Source organism: Poeciliopsis prolifica, unplaced genomic scaffold (genome assembly GCF_027474105.1).
Source record: "Poeciliopsis prolifica strain line A6 unplaced genomic scaffold, Auburn_PproV2 SCAFFOLD007, whole genome shotgun sequence".
Taxonomy (NCBI): domain Eukaryota; kingdom Metazoa; phylum Chordata; class Actinopteri; order Cyprinodontiformes; family Poeciliidae; genus Poeciliopsis; species Poeciliopsis prolifica.
The window spans coordinates 11,218,597-11,238,870 of record NW_026562382.1 but is presented as its reverse complement, the minus strand read 5'-3'; the positions used below and the strand labels follow the sequence as shown (position 1 = coordinate 11,238,870).

At 37.8% G+C, this 20,274-nt stretch overlaps 3 protein-coding genes across 5 annotated transcripts in view; 2 read left to right on the top strand and 1 right to left on the bottom strand.

The window, feature by feature from the left end:
* The first annotated feature begins 1,190 nt into the window (after nt 1–1,190).
* On the top strand, nt 1,191–8,015 carry dhrs9 (dehydrogenase/reductase (SDR family) member 9). Its single transcript, XM_055031312.1, has 5 exons — nt 1,191–1,309; nt 4,567–4,890; nt 5,368–5,626; nt 5,709–5,872; nt 6,700–8,015. The coding sequence occupies exons 2-5, from the start codon at nt 4,578–4,580 to the stop codon at nt 6,921–6,923; spliced, it is 960 nt and encodes a 319-aa protein (XP_054887287.1). The 5' UTR covers nt 1,191–1,309; nt 4,567–4,577; the 3' UTR covers nt 6,924–8,015.
* On the top strand, nt 7,328–12,041 carry rdh1 (retinol dehydrogenase 1). Its single transcript, XM_055031311.1, has 6 exons — nt 7,328–7,416; nt 9,427–9,462; nt 9,566–9,893; nt 10,407–10,665; nt 11,221–11,384; nt 11,467–12,041. Exons 1-6 carry the CDS (start codon nt 7,414–7,416, stop codon nt 11,691–11,693), a joined length of 1,017 nt encoding a protein of 338 aa, XP_054887286.1. The 5' UTR covers nt 7,328–7,413; the 3' UTR covers nt 11,694–12,041.
* A 442-nt stretch (nt 12,042–12,483) lies between these two features.
* The window catches only part of LOC129360849 (FERM, ARHGEF and pleckstrin domain-containing protein 1-like), a 57,447-nt gene continuing 49,656 nt past the window's right edge, over nt 12,484–20,274 (bottom strand). For 2 of the 3 annotated variants that reach the window (XM_055031299.1, XM_055031296.1), the window contains 11 exons: nt 19,505–19,586; nt 19,184–19,421; nt 18,967–19,097; nt 18,809–18,877; nt 18,475–18,564; nt 18,174–18,256; nt 17,436–17,548; nt 17,037–17,200; nt 13,959–14,066; nt 13,288–13,439; nt 12,484–13,212 (listed from right to left, as the gene is read on the bottom strand). In XM_055031299.1, coding sequence (XP_054887274.1) covers nt 13,131–13,212; nt 13,288–13,439; nt 13,959–14,066; nt 17,037–17,200; nt 17,436–17,548; nt 18,174–18,256; nt 18,475–18,564; nt 18,809–18,877; nt 18,967–19,097; nt 19,184–19,421; nt 19,505–19,586 — 1,312 coding nt within the window. In that variant the 3' untranslated portion in view covers nt 12,484–13,130. Of the gene's footprint in view, nt 13,213–13,287; nt 13,440–13,958; nt 14,067–15,252; nt 15,375–17,036; nt 17,201–17,435; nt 17,549–18,173; nt 18,257–18,474; nt 18,565–18,808; nt 18,878–18,966; nt 19,098–19,183; nt 19,422–19,504; nt 19,587–20,274 lie in introns of all 3 variants that reach the window. The other variant, XM_055031298.1, reaches the window with a different exon arrangement.

Here is a 20,274-nt window from a genome sequence, read left to right as displayed (position 1 = left end):
TCCACTTACTGACATCCTTTTGTTAAATCTTGCCGATGGTTGTGCTTCTCACATTCAAACATTTCAACAGATTCAAAGTTTTGGGACTTACAACAATCTCTTCTCCCTTTCTGTAACTTCAGTTTTCCTTAATTTGTATGTTGCTTTGAAAAAAAACAACACTAACTCTATTTCAGTCACCCCAAGTTTCTTTTTCTATCCCTAGGTTTTACCAACAAATGACGCTTCATTTCGAAATCCAATAATATGGTCACATGAAAACTATAATAGTTCTCTTACAATAAAAAAGTGAAATGATCACTCAGTTGTCGTAATTATGCATTATGTGGGTATTAATAAAGGATTATGTAACTATGTTGTTGTATAGGAGATAAATGCCCACTAGTACAAGCAGTGCAGAGCTCTTGGAGTTTGTTCCTTCCTTACAGCCAACTATTATTGACAAGGCTGGTGATTGATAATTTAGAGAGAAGGTGGGACCTTTTTTATCCATGCCTGGATATAAAAAAAAAAGAAAAAAAAAGGATCTATATCACGGAGCTAAGAGCTTGATTCCACCAACAAATCAGATATGACTGCATCTGAGCCGTGATCTTCATGCTTACTACATGAAACAAAAATAAAAACATTTAGATTTGATAAAATATGTTATTTAATACAATCTGTTATTCCAAGTACACTCATAAAAACAACATTTCATCATTTGGTATATTGTCAAGGACACAAAGAATGCAGCGATGTTCAGTTTGAAGATTTTCAATGTATTACATTAGCAATCACTGTTAATTATGAATTAGCAACACTAAAACATTTACATTTTAAATATTTTATTATTAATCAAACATTAGGTTGAGTGGCTGGGCAATGTATTTTGCTTGATATCCTTTTATGTCTTTTCAACAAGCCAACAAAAATTTTAAAAAAGCATTGTTTGTCAGCTTAAAATGTCTTGCCAAACGATTACTGTAATCTCTAGTTAAATGCGGATGCATTACAAAAGTGAAACATAAAAGTAGTAAGCACGTTTATATGCACATAGGTTTTTCTGTAAACATGTAGCTACTACATTTACGTAGAGAACACATAATGTGAAGGAATGAACGCCACATGGCACTTGAACACTGTAATGACAATCTCAATCAGTAGATGGCGATCGTCTGCCATGTCTGCTGACATCGCCGGAAATCAGGGTGGAAAATCACCAAATCAAGTCGGGTGAAAACAAACTTTGTGGCAATTTCCAGTTTATTCCCTGTTTCTCTTGGGACTGCAGCTCCAATTCAGGCAGTGGCCGCAATAGAAAACGCTGGTAAGTTCAGAGATATTTTTTATGATCCTGTAAATTCGACGTTTTTGCCTAGAAGACCAGAGGAAGAAATATCGTAGAGGACGTTAGTCTGAATACATTTAGAAATAAGAGTTTTTGTCCGGATCTATTGTGTTTCTTAAAATCTTTATTTAAAAAAAAAAAACACACACACAACGTGTTCGGTGTGCGTAAAAACTGAAAACAATAAACGTAGGCTACTTCTGTCTAAGTTTTCCCCCTTTTTTTTAGGCATATTATTTTTTATCCTCAGTAAAATTAAATTCGGCTATGTCATAACATGGCTCAATCAAACCAACATTTAATACTGGGATGAAATGTCATTTACGCTATTAATAATCAGATGTGCTTACGTTAACCTGTCTAAACCCTGACAGCAGACTATTCGTGCACTGCTAAAGTAAATGTTACTGTTACTACAATATGTGCAGGATGTGTTTCCCTCAAACATTATTAAGAAGGAGTGACTCACAACCTGTTTATCCAGCTTGCGCTGCACATGTACCCAGTGGACAGAAACTATCAAACTGCGTAACGCAGCGCGTCTCTCGTCTAAAACGACGGGAGACGTGCTGGATGAACCTCCTTTCATCCTATCCCTTTTGCGTGACTCCCGAGTCTTGTTCAGCCAGTTACCCAGCCTGATGGCTCGGCAGCGCACAGGAAGCATTAAGGACTGCGGTTGGTTTGCTTTGTGCGTGTGTGTGTGTGTGTTTTCTACAAAATGCAGAAACATAGTTTTTTTCTTATCTTTATTTTTAATCTATCTATCTATCTATCTATCTATCTATCTATCTATCTATCTATCTATCTATCTATCTATCTATCTATCTATCTATCTATTATGAAATGCATGAAGTTGATGAAATGCTGCTTCACAAGTTTCGACAAGCCCACCTCATGTAAGAAGTTTTAGGATTACATGATTGTTGTTTAACTCAGCTTCAGTACTTAACTTTTCTCATTTTCTTTCTTCAAATCCATCAGTTCTATTTTCTGTGTTCATATATATTTTATTAATATAGCTGCTGTTTCAGAACACACTTCACAGTTTTGGTTACATCATGCTGTTTAAGCATGGGTTGGCGACTAGTATTATCAGGGTTTTACGTTGTTATTACTTGTAAAACCTCAAACAATGATACACATGTCATTCTAACAATTTATAGACCTTTTAATACAAAGGGCCAGAGTTTCCAGGGGTCTCTTCAGCTGTATGGAGCAAAGGGAGCACAGAATGCCCCTCCCTAACCTGTTGCTGTACTACCAGATTATCTGCTTCGGGTTGAAAGAATACTACATTTTCTTTTCTTTGCTGCTCTCAAAAGGTATATTTCACGGACAGAAACTTATGTTTTGGAAATTAGATTAGTGTCACCAAGCTCTCCTATTAGTACTGCAAGTTCTTCCCAGGCAAATAGACGGACTGAATATCAACTGATATCATCTAAGCAGGATGACAAAAGTATATTCTAGTCTGCAAAAATTAGCCCTACTACTAAAGTAAGTAACAGTTTATTCCATAAGTTGATAAATCATCATCATTTCACTTACATTATTACAACAAATAATATGTTAAATGCTGTCAGAATAAATACTGTTTTTAATAAAAGTTATATCTTGTGTTTTTATTTTTTATAGGAGGTTTAATACTGTGTTACATCACCATTTCTTCCTTGGTGTCATCTTACTGCAGGAATGTCATGTTTTAAAGTGAACTGGGAACCAAAACCACTGCAGTGTTTCCCCACTGTGATGTAGATAAAAATACACAATAGAAACATGATCATGCACTGGGGGCTTGATTTTTGTATCCATGTTAAGATCTCACTATCAACACCTTTAAAGATCTTGGTGCTGAATTTCTGGCTGTTACAGAATGTCAAGAACCAAACGCAGTACCCTGTTAACAAAGTCTCTCTTCATGATGCGGAAACCTGATCTTTCTGCTCCAGAAATCTTTGCCCTTAATGTTTATCACATATTTTATTGCAGAGTTCAGATTTGTCCTATTACTTTTTATGAAACACAACACAAAAATCAAAAGTTTCACACTAATGTTATTTTGCCTTTAGATTTTCTGGATCCAAGTTTGACATGTAAAAAGCTCGGATTGTGATTTTTTGTGTTTTACCCACGGCTTGTAAGGCTTGATTCATCTCTATTTTGTTAATGACCACTGATTGAGTATTGTCACACTGGCCACTGCTGATTACAGGAACACTCAAAATTCCTGTCATATTGCAATATTCTACCCCTACTAGTTTTCCTAATGACTGGTGAGGCCAAAGTGTTCAAACGGGTTTTCATTCAAATGAAAAATCTTTAATTTATCTTGCAGTCATCAATGGTTGCCATTCTGAAGCTGCCCAGACTAAGAACAGGCTGATCTGAGCAACACTTAGCAACACTTTTCTTATGGTATCATGTTTTTAAGCTTTAAAGATGTGTGTATAAAAAATTTTGAACAATGCAGCATTGCATAATTTAATGACTTTTACTTAAGACAAAAGTAATCAAAATGCAAAAAAAAACTAGCATGTTGATTATCATTATTGTTTTACTCAAAGCTTTATAGTAGTTTTAAATTGCACAGAACGTAATACTTTTTTCCATTGTACAACTGGTTGTGTAACAGAATAATATTTGCTTATAATTAGTCCAGCTTCCTTATCTGCTTGAGCCTCCAGGCAGAGAGCTAACATACATGTCATTTGTAGCTTGCCAGATGCTTCTAAAATGTTACCTTAAGCTAAACAACTACGTACCAGAACAGGTGGGGAAGGAGAAACGGTGGGCCTCTAGTACTTATCTGGTATCTTGTTTTTTTTTTTTTTTAACAGAAATCAAGAAATCAGTTTCCAAGATAATCAACCCTACTGAGGCTTTAGTAATTCTACATTGGGCAGTGTAGGCAGACGCCAGGTCCTTCTGGAAAATGAAAACATCCTTTTCACAAAAAAATCATAAAATCACCAGAATTTCCATTCAGAAATTCTGGTGAATTTTATGATTTTTCTTCCACTGAACTTTCTGTTAACATCAATACTTAAAAAAAAAAAAAGTACAATAAATAGTTAATAAATATATGAGTTTGTTTGAATTAAATTAATTAATTGCCCTTTTGCTGATATTATAAATATTTTGTCTCAAAGTTTAGAGATGCACAGTGCAGAACTAATGAGAACATCTGTTGACTGAAATACAATTGTGATTTTATTTTTGTTTCCTTTGTCCAGAAATAAAGACAATGTTCTTGTATATCCTCGGACTGGTGGCTGTTTGGTACCTCTATCGCTGGTACAAAGAAAGCAAAAGAGTTCCCAACAAGGGGGACAAATATGTGTACATCACTGGCTGTGACTCAGGGTTTGGGAACACCCTGGCCAAACATTTGGACAAGCTGGGCTTTTGTGTGATTGCTGGCTGCTACACGGAGAAGGGTGAAACTGAGCTGAGGAAGGTCTCCTCCGAAAGGCTGACGTCCATTTCCCTGGACGTCACCAAGTCTGAAAGTGTTAAAAAGGTGGCAGCTTCCATTAAGACTCTTGTTGGAGAGAAAGGTGAGTGGTTTCCTCCCCAGTTTTATTTTATCAGTTGATTAACTTCCTGTTAAGTTTGTTTCTGAGATACAGCAATAATGTTCTTGGGTCAATTTGACCCATGGATCAATTAATTAGTCAATAGTGTTAGAAATCAAAAAAATCCTCCCAATTTTGTATCTTATTATTAACTCCAGTACTAACCATTTCAGTCAATATTTGTTCTATGATGTTTTTGGATATGTGTGAGGTTTTCCCACAAACCAGCCAGAGAGTAGCTGTCCCTGCTGTCACAATATGTTTTGACCTTTCAACTTGACTGCCGGGTCAAATTGACCGGAACAGTATCTATGTGTTATGTAGATCCGGGGGGTGGGAGGGTTGCAAATGTGTAAAATGAGCCATTTTCAATTCATATGTAGTGTACCTATTAAGACAAAGAGAAAATGTTTCATACAGAAAAATACCAGGGTTCATATTGTGCTCATGTTGTTTCAGGTCTATGGGCTGTTGTAAACAATGCTGGAGTTGCCACGCCGTCTGGTCCCATAGACTGGCTCACCATTGACGATTACAAATCCATGCTAGCCGTCAACCTCAATGGAGTGATCGACGTCACTCTGAGCGTGCTCCCTCTCATCAAGAAGGCCCGGGGCAGAGTGGTAAATGTAGCTAGTGTGTTCGGGCGAATCAGTCCATTTGGGGGGCCTTACTGTGTGTCCAAGTATGGAGTGGAGTCCTTTAATGACAGCCTGCGGTAAGAAGGACCACTGTTTTGTTTTTTTTCTTGTTCTTGACTGAGATAGTCTCCTTTTTTAATGTTTATTTCTGTGTTTTAGTTTAAACATGGCACCGTTTGGAGTCAAAGTTTTGTGCATTGAGCCAGGCTTCTTCAAAACAAGCGTGACTGACACTATGATGCTGAAAAACCACTTCAAGAACCTTTGGGAAAGATTACCTCAGGATATGAAGGATGACTATGGGCATACTTACTTGGAGACATGTGAGTTTTCATATCTCCTCTTATCTTTACCCTTTTTTTCTTATTTTTTTATGATAAAAACAACTAGGTCCAAATGCCCACACTCCCAATGGCATGTGGTTAAAATGTCCTTTGTAACCATAAATATTGAATAGAGACTTTCCTCTAAAATTTAAGGAGCATTGAATTGTATCAATCTGCATTTACATTTTATAAAATGTTTCAAACTTATCTAAACTTATCAGGTTAAAAACAACCTTGTTCTTAGGTCTTACAAAATTATGCCTATATTTTGAACCTATCTATTTTGTGGCTATTGCAGCCCATTAGGTACCTGAAATTTATTTGCTTTTGAAGTAGTATTTGCAGTACTTTAGTTTTAAACCACATTGAACAGGATATCTTCAAAAAAGGCTTAATAAGAGTTTGCAAATATTTGTTTTGAATCACGTCTTTAGCAGATAGATAAGATTAATGGTAGAGCATATGTCAGGTGTTTTTTTTCATGGACTGACAGAAGGCTGAACGTGAAACGAGCTTGGACTTCTTGACCTCTTACAGTTTGTGCAATGAGCAAAAATGCATTTATCTTCCCTGCTTATAGGCATTTAACTTTATATTAGATAAAGATTCAGAGACAGAAAGTAAGTAGATAAATTAACATCTTCAGTAAATATTTCACTAAACAGAAACCAATTTGCTTGTAAAAAAGGAAACTTTGAAATCAGCCAAAGTGCTTTGCATGTAGTCATTCACACACAGTTTTATAATTATTTATGTATTTATTCCTACGTTAGAAGTTAAATCATGTCCAGATCACCCACTGCAAAACGTTGCCTCTCCTTCAGGTCTCGAACAGCTGGATGAAAGGTTCAAGCAGCTTCGAGACAGCGACCTGATGAAGGTAGTCCACTGTATGGAGCACGCCATTGCCTCCATCCACCCTCGCTACCGCTACTCCCCAGGATGGGATGCCAAGTTCCTCTGGTTGCCCATGTCATACATGCCCACTTGGATTACAGATAGATTTTTCCTTCGATACAGTCCCAAACCCAGAGTATCTATGATTTGAGAAGCATCCTGTGTGTGTTATTTTCACAACAGTAAATGTTAGCTTTTGCACGTCTGTCAAAATTTGTCAACATTCTTTACGTCTCAAGCTCTGTAGTGATCTGTATATCACTACAGAGCTTGAAAAGTAAAGCTCTGTAGTGCTTTTGAAAATAAAGTTCTCTGTATGACATGTATTTTGAATAACAGTTTCTGAATTAGTTATAAACAGTAAACAGAAACAATGTGATGTGCTGTGAAATCTTTGCTCTTGGACAAAGTCAGTGGTTTCAAACGTAAAGGGAACGCATTTATCAAAACTGAAAGTTATGTAATCTTGTTTGGGATCTTTCACAAGTCCATACTGGTGAACCATTTACTCCTTCCCTTATATTCGCTATGGACCTTGACTCTACAGATAAAGCAGCAAACTTCACCGGCAAGTGTATGTTTTTCTCGATTAGTTTGTACAGTTGAAGGTGAGAAGAGGCTACTTCTGGAGAGCTGTAACCATGGTATGTTTACATTATCCTTATTTTGTATGTGTTGGTGCTTGTGTTGGAAATGATCGATTGTGATGATCATCAAAAACTCGTTCAGAGGTAAATGTAGGATTTTTCACTTTTAAAGGAAAATATTTTTTACTGAAATTTGCTGCCCTCTGGTGGAAGATGAAAGCACCTACATCGAGGATTCTTGGTTTTGGCTTTGCAAGAGAATGATGACGTGGTGGTGCACAAAACAAGAATATTTTTACGTTATTCTCTTTGTTTCTTTATACACTTGGACCAGCCTGACTGTTTTCTATATGCTGATGAAGAACAGAGGTATGAGTATTGCAGTTTGTAGATCGAGTATAATTTGTGACACCTCCAATCAGTTTATTCTGAATAATTGTATTTTACGGTTTGACTTTTCATGCATAGAAGTTGAAAAAAAAATCAATGAAAGCACAGTTAGCTTCTTCAGTTTGTTTTGGCCTTGTCATGATAAAGCAAAAGAGGATTTTGTAAGTATTGTATAAAAAGGAATATAGAGACTGATCCTGTGATTTTAAATGTCAAAATATGACTGCGTTAATAATAAAAGTCAATAAAATACCACGTTTTCGTCACCAGAAGTCCACTAATGATTAAATGCATGCTTATCAAGTCTTATAAAGACCCAGTTGTCCAGTATTTTGATAAACTCTTTTAGTTTACAATTAATTGGTGAAATGACTTTTAGCATGGATTTAAAAAGCTAATTATATCAATTTTAGAAATGTACCTTAAAACTTGTTGCAGCTCAAGAAGTGTGTTTTTGCTGTAACTATGTTGAACCACTGTTTTGCGTTGAATGTCCCCCACTTCCCACCCTCTTTTTTATGGTTGTGGGTTAAATTTAAAACTGGGGACAGCAGGATGCAATAGGCACAACCTCTCAGCTCATTGCCAGTAAAAAAACACGAAACAGTAAAAATCAGCAAAAAAAAAAAAAAGGTGATAGAAAACAAAGTTGGAGAAATGTTGAGGTAGTCTCAATCAAACCATACATGCCATCTCGTTAGTAGAGCTGTGTATAACACAACTGCATGCTATTGAGACAGTTGCAACTTAAGTGTGTGGACAAGCCAGTAGTCCCCAACCTTTTTATTACCGCGGACCAGCCTAGACTTGGCAATTTGTCATTGCCTTGGCCCGATTATCTCAGCCTGCGGGGTTTTCCCTGACTGGGAATGAGAATTCAGCCTGTTTAATGTGACAGGTAGCCAATCAGAAAGCGCTGTGACATAAGAACAGAGGGAATCCCAAACAGCTGACATGGCAACTGAGAGATCCATGGACATTGGAGGTGATATATGGAAATGTTTATTACTATATGTAAAGGTCATTATTATTTATGTTTATTATGTAGTTATGTTTATTCAGTTAAAAATGTCAAAAAAACAATTCACCAGCAGAAGCCATGGTGGTTTACAATTTAACAAACTTTGGCTCCTGTGCTTTATAAAAAATTTCATCCTCTTTGATGAAATATTGGTGGGGACTGTCCACATCAGGCCAAAGTTAGTGGGAACATGTCCACACCAGTCCTTTGGGAAGTTACACCTATGAACCTTGGGGTGTGCAATGTCCAACTTCTGACCTGTTGTGTGGGCCTCAGAAACAATGCTGATTTGGCCTTCCAGCACAGGTGGTTGATGAAGATGGAGTCTTTTCATTTTATAAAGGACAAAATTATGACCAAGAAATTAAAATTGTCTTAGAATGGGAAGTGTTGGAAACACAAACAGTTTGTCAATAACCAGGCTGTTTGTATTCTCTATTCATATTATATAAAAGTGTATATTGTCGTCCACGTTTAGTTTATTCTTGAACTCCAAAAACATTGCATGAATTTAACTTGGATTATGATTTTTTTTATTATTCTAATAATTTAATAAGTATTTTTGACATGATTCTGACCAACATGACAAAATTGTCACTGTAAGATAAAACTGAATTGATTCAATGACTAAGTCATTTAAAGTTTCATCCTCTTAGGTGCAAGTTGATGAAGCAGTGAGCGGTTTTGTTGAGGTAGGTTTATTTTTACTTTATCTTAACACTACATCTTCTTCTCTTCGTTCCCTGTCCGATTTATGCATATAAACTGGGATCTTAATATTTTTTTGCCTTTCAGGTTCTGCCAAATTTGGTGTTCAAGTGTATGTTACTTCTGGCCTGCTACACCGCTGTCCGCTGGTACATCAGAGATTCCTACAGGATTGGTGGTTTCAGTCAGAAGCATGTGTTCATCACTGGCTGTGACAGTGGCTTTGGGAACCTCCTGGCCAGACAGCTGGACCAGAAAGGCTTCAGGGTCACAGCTGGATGTCTCACAGAGAAAGGTGCTGCAGATTTGGCAGCATCGACAAGCCCCAGACTGAAGACTCTCCTTGTGAATGTTACAGACAGTGCTAGCATTCGGAGTGCCATGGAGTTTGTGAAGAGAGAGGTGGGGGAGCGAGGTGAGCGGGGATGGACCACTGGGTGACAGAGAACTTTGTGTACACACTTTCATCACCACAAACAGTAAATGCTATATGTGAAAAAAGGTGGTAGCAGTATCATGCTGTGGGAATGATGGTAAAATACATGAAAAGCTAAATTCAGTGTAATACTGGAAGAAAAGTAGCTGAAGGTTGAAACAGACTTAAGATTGGAGAGAGGATTCTGTTTCCAACAGAACAACCAATCACAATGTAACCTTGACACAATTTTATTTGACATTTTTTGACAAGACTTGAACATTTTCATAGATGCTTTTTTTTTCTTTCTTTCTTCAAACTAGTTATTTGACATGTATAGTGTTCATTCAGTTTGTAATACCTACACAACTTTGGTCAGACAACTTCAGATAGAATTATATGAGTGTCAAACTGTAGGAAATCAAAGAAAATTTTAAGGCCGTCTTTTACAGGAGAGTTTTGTTTTGTGGATCTTAGTGCTATTAGCTGATTGTCCTCTGTTTTCCCCCGCAGGCCTCTGGGGGCTGGTGAATAATGCTGGCAGGTCGGTTCCCATCGGACCGACAGAATGGATGCACCTGGAGGACTTTACAAAGGTGTTGGATGTAAATCTGATCGGGGTTATTGATGTAACCTTGCAGTTTCTGCCTCTCCTGAAGAAAGGCAAGGGCAGAGTGGTGAACGTGGCCAGCATTTTGGGGAGGCTGTCTCTCACCGGTGGAGGATACTGTTTGTCCAAATGGGGTGTGGAAGCTTTCTCTGACAGTCTCAGGTAGAGAAATGAAAACATCTTCTGCATTTAAGGTTTTTAAATTAGAGGTGAGAGATGTGCCTAGCTTGAATATTATTGCCAGATTTTTCCACAGATTAAAAGATGCAGTTATTGTTTTAAAAAAATGGCCCCACTAAGGTTAGAAGAGAGTAAATGTCTGCTGTAAATAAAATACTTGAAGAAAAGGAAATGACTGATGGGTGTAACAAACTGTTTATAAGGGTGGAAAAAATAAAACTGACATGTAGAAAAGCAGTCTTGTTTAATGTGTTACAACCAAGAGGTGATCATTTCTCATCCTTCTAAAGACATGAAATCTACAGTAGTTAGATGAACAGATAGTACTGGCATTGACAGCTCCCCCAGTTACATCCCCTCAATGTTTCTGGCTGATATTTTTGATATTTTATGAGGGGAAAATCTATTGTGCGCATAAATATTTTAGTCAACTAATTGTATGCTCATACCATTGAGCATGTCATTGGTCTTGTGGTGTTTTGAGATGAATTTGAGACAGTAGTCCACATGGGACTAAACATGTTTCATTCTTCTCAGGAGGAACATGCAGCACTTCGGTATAAAAGTGAGCATCATTGAGCCAGGTTTCTTCAAGTCTGGTGTAACCAGCGTAGATCTCATCAATGCTGACTTGAAAAGGTTGTGGGCGCGCCTTCATCAAGACGTTAAGGACTCGTATGGTGCCACATACTTAGATGACTGTGGGTAGAAAAGATGCTTGTTTAAATTCTCAAAGAAGTAAATAACTTAATTCACTGAGTCTTTTTTTATTTTTTTTTACAGATATAAGAATCCAGGGCTTCTCTATGAACATCCTGTGCTCTCCAGATATCTCCAAGGTTACCTGGTGCATGGAGCATGCTCTCACTGCCCAGCATCCACGCACACGTTATGGAGCTGGCTGGGATGCCAAGTTTTTCTGGATCCCTCTGTCCTATCTTCCTTCATTTGTCTCTGATTTCATTATAAATCTGCTCCTCCCCTCACCTAAAGACAAAACAATCAGTTGAATAAATAGAGGACAGCGGATAGTAACAATATTGAGTCAATTTCTTTCAAATTCTAAATCAATTCTCATCTGTCCAGAGGACTTTTACACAATTAAATTGTGTAAATGTCATGTTACAATTAGTTATCAATATGGAGCTATTATCTTAAATTTAATGCAACTACCTAAAGAAAGCTCATCGTTTTGCAAGAAAGCTGCAAATAAAACACATTTTGTACCATTTAAATTCTCAGAGTGCATTCCTGTATTTTTTTCTGCAGTGAAGCAACCTTTTGATAAATTTCGCCATCTGCTGGTCATACTTAAAATATTGTCAAAAACTCACTGTACTGTTCAGATAAACTATTCTGCCTGCTTCCAAAATAAAAGTAAAAAAAAAAAAAAAAAGTCTGAACTTGGTTAAGTTTTTATTGCTTTAATTTCCAAAAACCTTCTTGCCTCAAAAACCAAAAGCATACACAAAAAACAAAAAAAGAAACTTTCAAGCAGAATCGTATTTTTTTCCATTTTGTAACACTTAGTTACTTACATATCTTCACTGGTTCAAGGTCATATAAAGACCTGTATGCAGGAGTCAGGATGACGAATGGTTTTGATCTGAAAGTTTTTACTTAGTTTCTGTTACACACAAACGCACGCACGTACACCCACACACACCCACGCACACACACACAATCCTTAAAGCTTTCAGTCCCATATTCCCTCAAAATGCAGCATTTATGAACAGATATCGTCATGCCCCATCCAATTGAATAATTTCAGGGTTTAAAAAATACTCAATTTCCATGGAATGAAGATCAGCAAGTAGAAGAATTACTTTATTTAAGACAGCATTTGTGATGATGGCAGCTACCACTGGTAGTAAAATAATTTTATGCTTTCATTTGTTTCTTCAGCAACAATGTTGTGCTGGGACAACTGGGAGCAGAGCTTACACAGTTAAAGGGTGGTCTGTTTCTCATGAGCAGACAGGGGAACCATCCTACTCCTTAAAAAGTCCCTGACATTGCTATAAACCAATTTGGCACTGACAATGCAGCTCAAAATTTTCAAGCTCAAAACAAAACTGACAACACTTAAAGACGTTTTACCGCCTAAGAAAGAGTATACATCATGTGTTCCTGCAGCAAAAATGACAAAATGTAAAACCATAGTCTGGGAAGTGATTCAGACCGTTAGAAAAGCTGTATAAAATGACATCCATAAAAAGAGGCTTTAGAGTTGGAGAATAAAAACGCAGTCTCTGATGCAGTCTAAACCAGCGGACGTGTCACCATTTAAAGCATTAAAAAATAAAGAGCACAAAGTGTGCATGTACACATGTATAAATGTCCCAGGTGTGTAGAGAAGGAAAGCAAAGTGTCGCTGAGGGACAGGGCAGGACGAGACGGGCAGATGCCACCCATATGTGATACGGGGAAAAACAACTCCGACTGAATCAGTGAGGGTGGGGATCTTTGTTGTTCCGGAGGCGGGCCTGGCTGGAGGAGACCGTAGCGCTGCGAATGACCTCCATCCACCTGCCAGTGAATTAGGACTTATTAGAGAAATGAATCAAACACTAAAGATGAATTTATAAAAAAAGTACAGGTTACCTCTCAAAAGTGTATTCGCTTTCCGATCTGAAGTAGTACACATGAGACTTAAAATGTAGCTTGAAGACGTAGTCCTTGTGAATGTTTTCATTTTCAGCGGGAACAGTGACTGAGTATCCCAGCAGAGGGAGGCTGGCCAAAGGATAATCATCCTGTGGGAAGATTTAGTAGACAGAATTTAAAAATTTACTTTTTAGGTTGGTTAAAAACCAATCCCAAACAAACAAACAAACAACAACAACAAAAAAAAACTTTGTTTGGGAAATATAAATACAATGTTTGCAATAAACCCATTGCAAATACTTCTACAGTGGCCAAATTACATAGAGGCTGCAAAATTGAGAGACTGTAAGGTGGATAAAAAAGGGAATACATTTTGGAAATACCAATACCTTTTTCAGACCTGGAAATTAAAATAAATTTCATGTTCTCCGTAGTTTTTCTGGTCTGCAGTGATCCTGACTAAACTCGGGTCAAATGTGGCTCTCAAGCACTTTTTGTGGTAGGAATCAAGAGTAAAAAGGCTGCACGGGAGCATGTGTTCACAGCCAACATGGCACTACTATCTGATATTCTACACCAAGATGTGATGCTGGAAGAGAGGAAAACAGCAGGAGAGAGAGGTGGAAAGGTTCACAGTGCAAACAGCATGACCTGTGTTCGTTAGTCACCTGGTGAGATTTGTAGAAAAACAGACTGAAGTTGGTGAAGACCACCCAGAGCTTCTGCCACCCGTTGCTGTTCTTGAACTTTCTCAGCAGGTTTCCCGACAGCTGATTCTGGTCAAAACAGGACAGGAACACATTTAATTAGGAAGTGACACAATGACACAATCAACGAAAATATGAAGACAAAGTCACATTTAAGCTAATTCAAAACATGTCTACAAGCAATAAACCTACTGTTGGTTAAATAGTGCTGCTTCCTGATATTTTATTTAATAATTTCTCTCAATTGTTTCTGTCAAAACCAAATAAAAATCAAAACAGTCCTAACACATAAGGTTGCTTCTTTTTTTCCCTCTTTGCCAGAGCTGATTTTTATAGTGCATTTGGTCTGAATTTAAATAATTGAACTATTTTAATGATGAGGATATTTTAATAATCAACTATTATAATAATAAGTAGAAAAAATTTTTTCTACATTTTGTTTTCCACAACAAAATGTAGAAAAAATTGAAGCTCTGGTTACTTTCCACATAGACCGTAATGTACCTAGATAAAAATGTCATGGTTCTATAAATAACCCTTTTTAGACTTCTACCTTATTTGCTACATAAGTAACCTACTTGTTTAGTTAAACTCTTACTTTTCTTGAAAGGAATAAAAACATTTTATATCTTTTGTTTTAAAAAATAATTGAGGCACAGAAATAGCAGTCTTTTTGTGAAGCACTTCATATTTAAAAGAGCGCAACAACTGCATGTCTTGTTAGAAATAAACTGAAACTAATATATTTTATTAGATGTAACATGGCTGGTAGAAAACAAGAACTGAAGCTGAAAAAAATAATAATTCTCCACTAGTCTATTGAGTGCTTGTTTTCTTTAGATTGGGACAGGATATGTTGGTTCTTGAGATATTTTAGCTAACTTGAATGTTTTTTAATCATTTAATTCATTAGTCAAACAAGCTATTTATTTTCCATATTACAGACATTTTTTTCCATCAATAAGTAAAATAATCTTTAGAAATGAATCTGAAATAATTTGAATCTTTTAAGTGTAACGTAAAAATCTTGGTTAATGGTTATCTAATGTATTCCTCTGAATACAGGCAAACACTTTTAAATCTATTACTCCCCATGTCAAACTTCAAAGCTTGAACTGAAGTTGAAAAAGAAAAAAGATTGACTCAACTGTGTGATGATTCTGAAAGAAAAGCAAATGTGTAAAACTTGAAAAACATTTTGTCGGGACCTCAAGCGCACAAAGAGGTGCATTTCCTGTCTGCCTGGCTCTTTTACCTCTAGACTCCTGCAGGATTCACTAAAGGAGAGGCTTTGAACTCGGTACCAGCAGATAACAGACAGAGGCACTGGTCCCTGGCCATTCGGGGCCTTTTTGTCCCTGACTGGACTAGGCTCCTCTACCACGGAGGAATGCACAGATGTGAAAGAGAGAAACAGACAGAGAGGGCGGGAGGAACAGAAACACAGAAACTGAGTAGGTTACACACAAGCATGCAGTGGCAGGGGTTAACACCAAGGCAGACAGCGTGTCCAGGCAAAGCTGTGAAGAGGACATTGTTACGACAACAGAGGGAGAGCAGAACTGGTGCAGGACGCTACCTCACAAATCAAGATCCTTTCTGTTAATGTAGGACAAGAACATCCAACAAACCAACATAATGCTTTTAGTTAGAGACAGTCAGAGATATTATGTTCAAGAAGGAGCAATAAAGCAAGTAGAGCAGCAGCTCTGAGTTTCGATCCGGACATCACATTGAGCGCTCTCAGCCGCATGACGGAAAGGTTGAAACAGCAGCCTTGCTGACGGTACATGAGGATCAACATTAAAGTCATTTATAAATATCTTAGCAACTCTTAGCGTGTCCGTCTAAATGCACATTTTTCACCAGAGAAAATATTTCAGACAACGGGGTTGTAAATAAAATAAAAAAAGTGGAAAATCTGGCAGATGTTTGGGTGAGAACACCATCAGAAAATGTTTAGAATCCAAAAAGTGAAAAATGATTGTTTTCCTTAAAATGATTTTTAAAAAATTGGTTCTTGAAAGGAGTATGTATGCCTCTGACTTTTGTCACTTATGTGATGTACCAACACAAAGAGGATAATGGTGACAGGATGTAAAAGGCAAAATCATTGGTATTTTATGTTTTTCCAGAAAAAAAATCTGGAAAGTGTGGGGTGCATTTAAATTTAAAATCCATCATTCTGATACTCCTAAATAAAATCGAGTGCTACCCTTTATCCAAAAATAGAAATTCTATGGCACACCTGAAAAGATACTAAGGACAGCAGAAGAATGTGGTAAATCTGGGAGAGGAAATCTAAATACTGGCAAAAAACAGAAGAAAACCTGATAAAGCCTGCAGGTCAGCAAAAAATTCAAACTGATGTAAATGCTCACCTTTCAGCAGTGGACCAACACAAAACGTCCAACCAGAGCTGCTTTTACAGAAGCTCTTTATGCAATCTGACTAATAAATTTATGTCAATGAAATTAGATAACTGTAAAAGTTGAGTTTCTGTAAAAGTTCATTGAAAGTAAATTAAGAAAAAGACACCAGTGTCTTAAAATTGAAGAAGATCCATTTACTTTCCATCTCAAAACTATGCTGCACTTTTGGTTAGTATATAAATTAAAACCACAAAACAAGACAGTTGGGTTTTTGATTGTAACCAAATGTGTAAATGCCTGTTCTGTAAGGTACAGTGCGTCATATTTTAGAAAAACAAAAAAACACATTCATTTGTGTGTTTATAAAGTTAATATGTAACTGCAGGCATTCTACGTTGAATTTCTCACCATTTTTTTTCTACAAAAACATGTTTTGTTTTCAAAAAATTACTGAAGTGAAATTTCCTGTTGATTCTTGGTATCTAATTGTTTAATCCAAGGAAACAGGTTAATTCCAGGGGAGCACAGAAGGACACTGTTCCAAGTGAGAGACCAAAGTCAATCCAGATACAGCACAGACTGGGAGACAGAGGAAGAAAACAGCAGGACAGCAGGAAGAGGAGGAGGAAGAGAAGTAGGAAGGGCAAGTCTGAGCTTTGGCCGATACCTCCACAGCTACGCTAAAGTCCACCATGGACACACTGGTGTTCCTGTGCCAACACACGTGCACCATGGTGTTGCCACGGTGAGCTGTGGGCTTCTCCAGCGACGTATGCAAAGCTGTTGTGTCGTCCTCGGACTCTGCCTCCACCGTGGAGTCCTCTGGGCATTCTGGGAAAGTCGGGAGGTGGTTAGAGCTAGTCAAGGAGCGGGAGGCTTGGTGAGGGGAGAGAGGAGCTTAAACACAGACAGCGTCAGATCATCCTGAAATCAACATGGATTTGGGGTCTCAGCTGTTTGGCTCGCTTACTGTTTCTTTCTCACAGTAAACATTCACAAATATTGATGTCTGAGCACAAATCTTGTAATAGTTCAACATTTTTCCTTTGTTTATCCTCTAACTTACTGTTATCAGTCAGTGTGCAGGTCAGCACATCCGATGTGGGGCCATTGCTGGTTTTTGTCATCTCTATCGCCATCTTGATGTCCTGCATCCACTTCTCCATCTCTGTCAGCGAACTAGGTAACAAATGGAGGGAAAGCAGGAACATGTCACTCTGCCTCAAGGTTATAAACAGTTCTGCTAACAACAGCAGCACAGGGACGATGTGTGTCCTTCATTCAGCCTTTCTGGAAAGTATTCACTTTAAACTCTACCCTATTGTGTCATCAGCACAAGATGGAAACTGGATAGATCCAATTAATTAATTGAAGTAAAAATGATTTTAAATAAATTGATATGTACCTTTCTGACTACCTTTCACCAATCAGCAGATTAGACAAGATAACTGCCATCTTACATTAGTTTGAGTAGCTCAAACTAATGTAAGATGGACTGTTAAAATAAATAACATGAAAGAGAAGTGGGCACACATAGTAGAGAGTTATAAATGCAACTGGGTTTACACTTGGATTTATCTTCTGATCCAAAAGACGACATTGACACTGAAACGAAATGTTTGATCTGCGTGAAATATGTGTAATTACAGCACAGATTTATGACAAATATTAATCTGGCTTCAGAGAAGCTGAAGAAATAAAGGGAAAATTATGTTAAAGTTTATTTTAAGAGCACACTTCAGCAACAAGGCAGTTCAAAGTGCTTCACTTAATTAAGGAAGAGGGTAGCTATTTTCCTATTTACCTTGCTGCTACCACCACCGACTGTCCCTGTCCAACCAGGGTGAAGGCGTGAGGCACACCCCACTCTTCCTCGCTCTCTCTGATCTGGAAGAACACAAAGAAGCAGAACAAGACATTAAAGAGCTCCGAAAATCTGGGACAGCAGGCAACAAAAATAGACAAGAGTGGGAGAGGAGGATGGAGAGAGGATAAAAAGGAAATGTACGTTCTGGTTGTCCTGACAGTGTCTGTATTTCCAGAGGGGAACAAGCACAGCTCCTTTTGCAGTAATGACAAACTGGTGACAGCCAGTCAGCACTTACTGTCATGCCACGGAGAGGCAGCTGCCCATGCACTTTGAACTGATTGGTCGGTGTCATCCCTCGACTCGTGTACAAAATGACATCATTAAACTGTCGCCAAGGAAACAACAGAGCGGGACAGAGAAATAAAAACCATTATAGCGTTGAATAAATAATCTGCGTATGTTTTCAAGGCATTAAACTAGACATGTGTTGCATGCTTGTAGCACTGAAGCTGCCAACACCACCTGGATAACACAAAGCAGGAACAGATGAAAGCATCATTTCATTCTGCTGAGATCACTCAACTAAATAATTGGATTAGTGTTAGGAGCTGAAGAAAGATGAACATTACCAGAAAGAACATTCGCTGCTGAAGGCCTTTTCCGGACAGTTTGCTAAGGCAGCCTAACCTGATGAACTCCTGAAAAGGCAAAAAAAGCAATGAACTACTTGGTGTGTGCATGTCTTAAAAGCTGGGCAAATATTTTTCCTGTTATAATTCAGACTCACGCGACCAGAAACCACAAGATTGTCAACACCGAGCAAATCCTTCTGTAGCTCCAGGAGCTTCTGGAGGTTCTCCATCTTGAGTAGACTCCCCTGGAGCTGATCCACCACCTCAGAAACATCTGCCAGAGCAGCTGGAGAACAACAATGCATATCACATAACTACTGCTAGATTAAACCAGGGAAAAATGCCGAATGAGTTTCTAAAAGTTCTGGTCACCTCTACAGTCCCTGAAGTCCTCATGGGTGGCTGGGTAGTGTTTGCACAGGCGCTCCAGGATCTGTTTGTAGTGAATGAGGCGGTGGAGAGGTCGCAGGACGAAGACATTCAGGGGGATGTAGCACACTTTTTGCAGCTCAAAGTCTCTGCATAAATTTTCCACCCTATGTGACGCTTTGCACGCCTTCTCCAGCTCCAGGAGGATGTCAGAGTGCTTGTGCATGTTTGTCGTCAGAGGCTGCAAGCATTAAGTGTGATACATGAGGATGACACACTGCTGGTTTTCAAAAGCATCCATGTTAACCTGAGGTCAGGAGTCACCTTCAAAGCTTGAAGGTTTTTCAGCATGACATCTCCAATGCGCTGGTAGTCTCCTTTAATGTGTGCATTGGAACGTCCCTCCCTAAAAAGGAAAAAAATAGTATTGCAATTTTACAAATACACAAGAACATTATGCAAGATTTAAAGCTAAAAAGAACAAATATTTCATTATTATTATTTTTTTGTCTTTTGTGACTAACTTTTCCTTTGATGTAGAGATTGAACACTTCCACATTTTTGGCATGTTGCAACCACAAATTTCAAAATGGGGGAAAAACGATGTATGGTTTTTAAATTTAACAAATAAAATTCTGACATGTATTTCTATCCAACTCCTCTGAGTCTATGCTCATAGAGTCACCCCTTACTAAACCTTTTTTGGATATTATCCACCAAATTTTCACATTCAGAAATATTTACAAATTAACTTAGGTCTGAACTTTAATGACATAAAGTTAACACAAGCAAACCTTGGTTTAAATTTCTCCATTAAATGTATGTTACGGTCCTGCTGGGAGGTAGACCTCAACCACAATCTTAAGTCTTTTGTCTCTTCAAGGATTCTCTGCCTTCCTGTCAATTCTGACTAGGTGTTATGTTACCGATGAACAAAACCATTCCCATAGGATGATTCTGCCCTCACCATGTTTGAGTACAGGGATGGCATGTCCAGGGTAATGTGCCGGTTTAGATATTAGCACATGCAGCATGTTGCATGCAAAATTAAGTTATCTTCTTCTCTGTGTTTTTTGCTTCTTAAATGATTTACA

Bases quoted from the DNA above. Each gene is read 5' to 3' on its own strand.
- rdh1 (XM_055031311.1), top strand. The intron at 9,894-10,406 runs GTGAGCGGGGAT...TTTCCCCCGCAG, and splicing joins GAGAGAGGTGGGGGAGCGAG to GCCTCTGGGGGCTGGTGAAT. The intron at 10,666-11,220 runs GTAGAGAAATGA...CATTCTTCTCAG, and splicing joins GCTTTCTCTGACAGTCTCAG to GAGGAACATGCAGCACTTCG.
- dhrs9 (XM_055031312.1), top strand. From the start codon at position 4,578: ATGTTCTTGTATATCCTCGGACTGGTGGCTGTTTGGTACCTCTATCGC. The intron at 5,627-5,708 runs GTAAGAAGGACC...TCTGTGTTTTAG, and splicing joins TCCTTTAATGACAGCCTGCG to TTTAAACATGGCACCGTTTG. The intron at 5,873-6,699 runs GTGAGTTTTCAT...CCTCTCCTTCAG, and splicing joins GCATACTTACTTGGAGACAT to GTCTCGAACAGCTGGATGAA.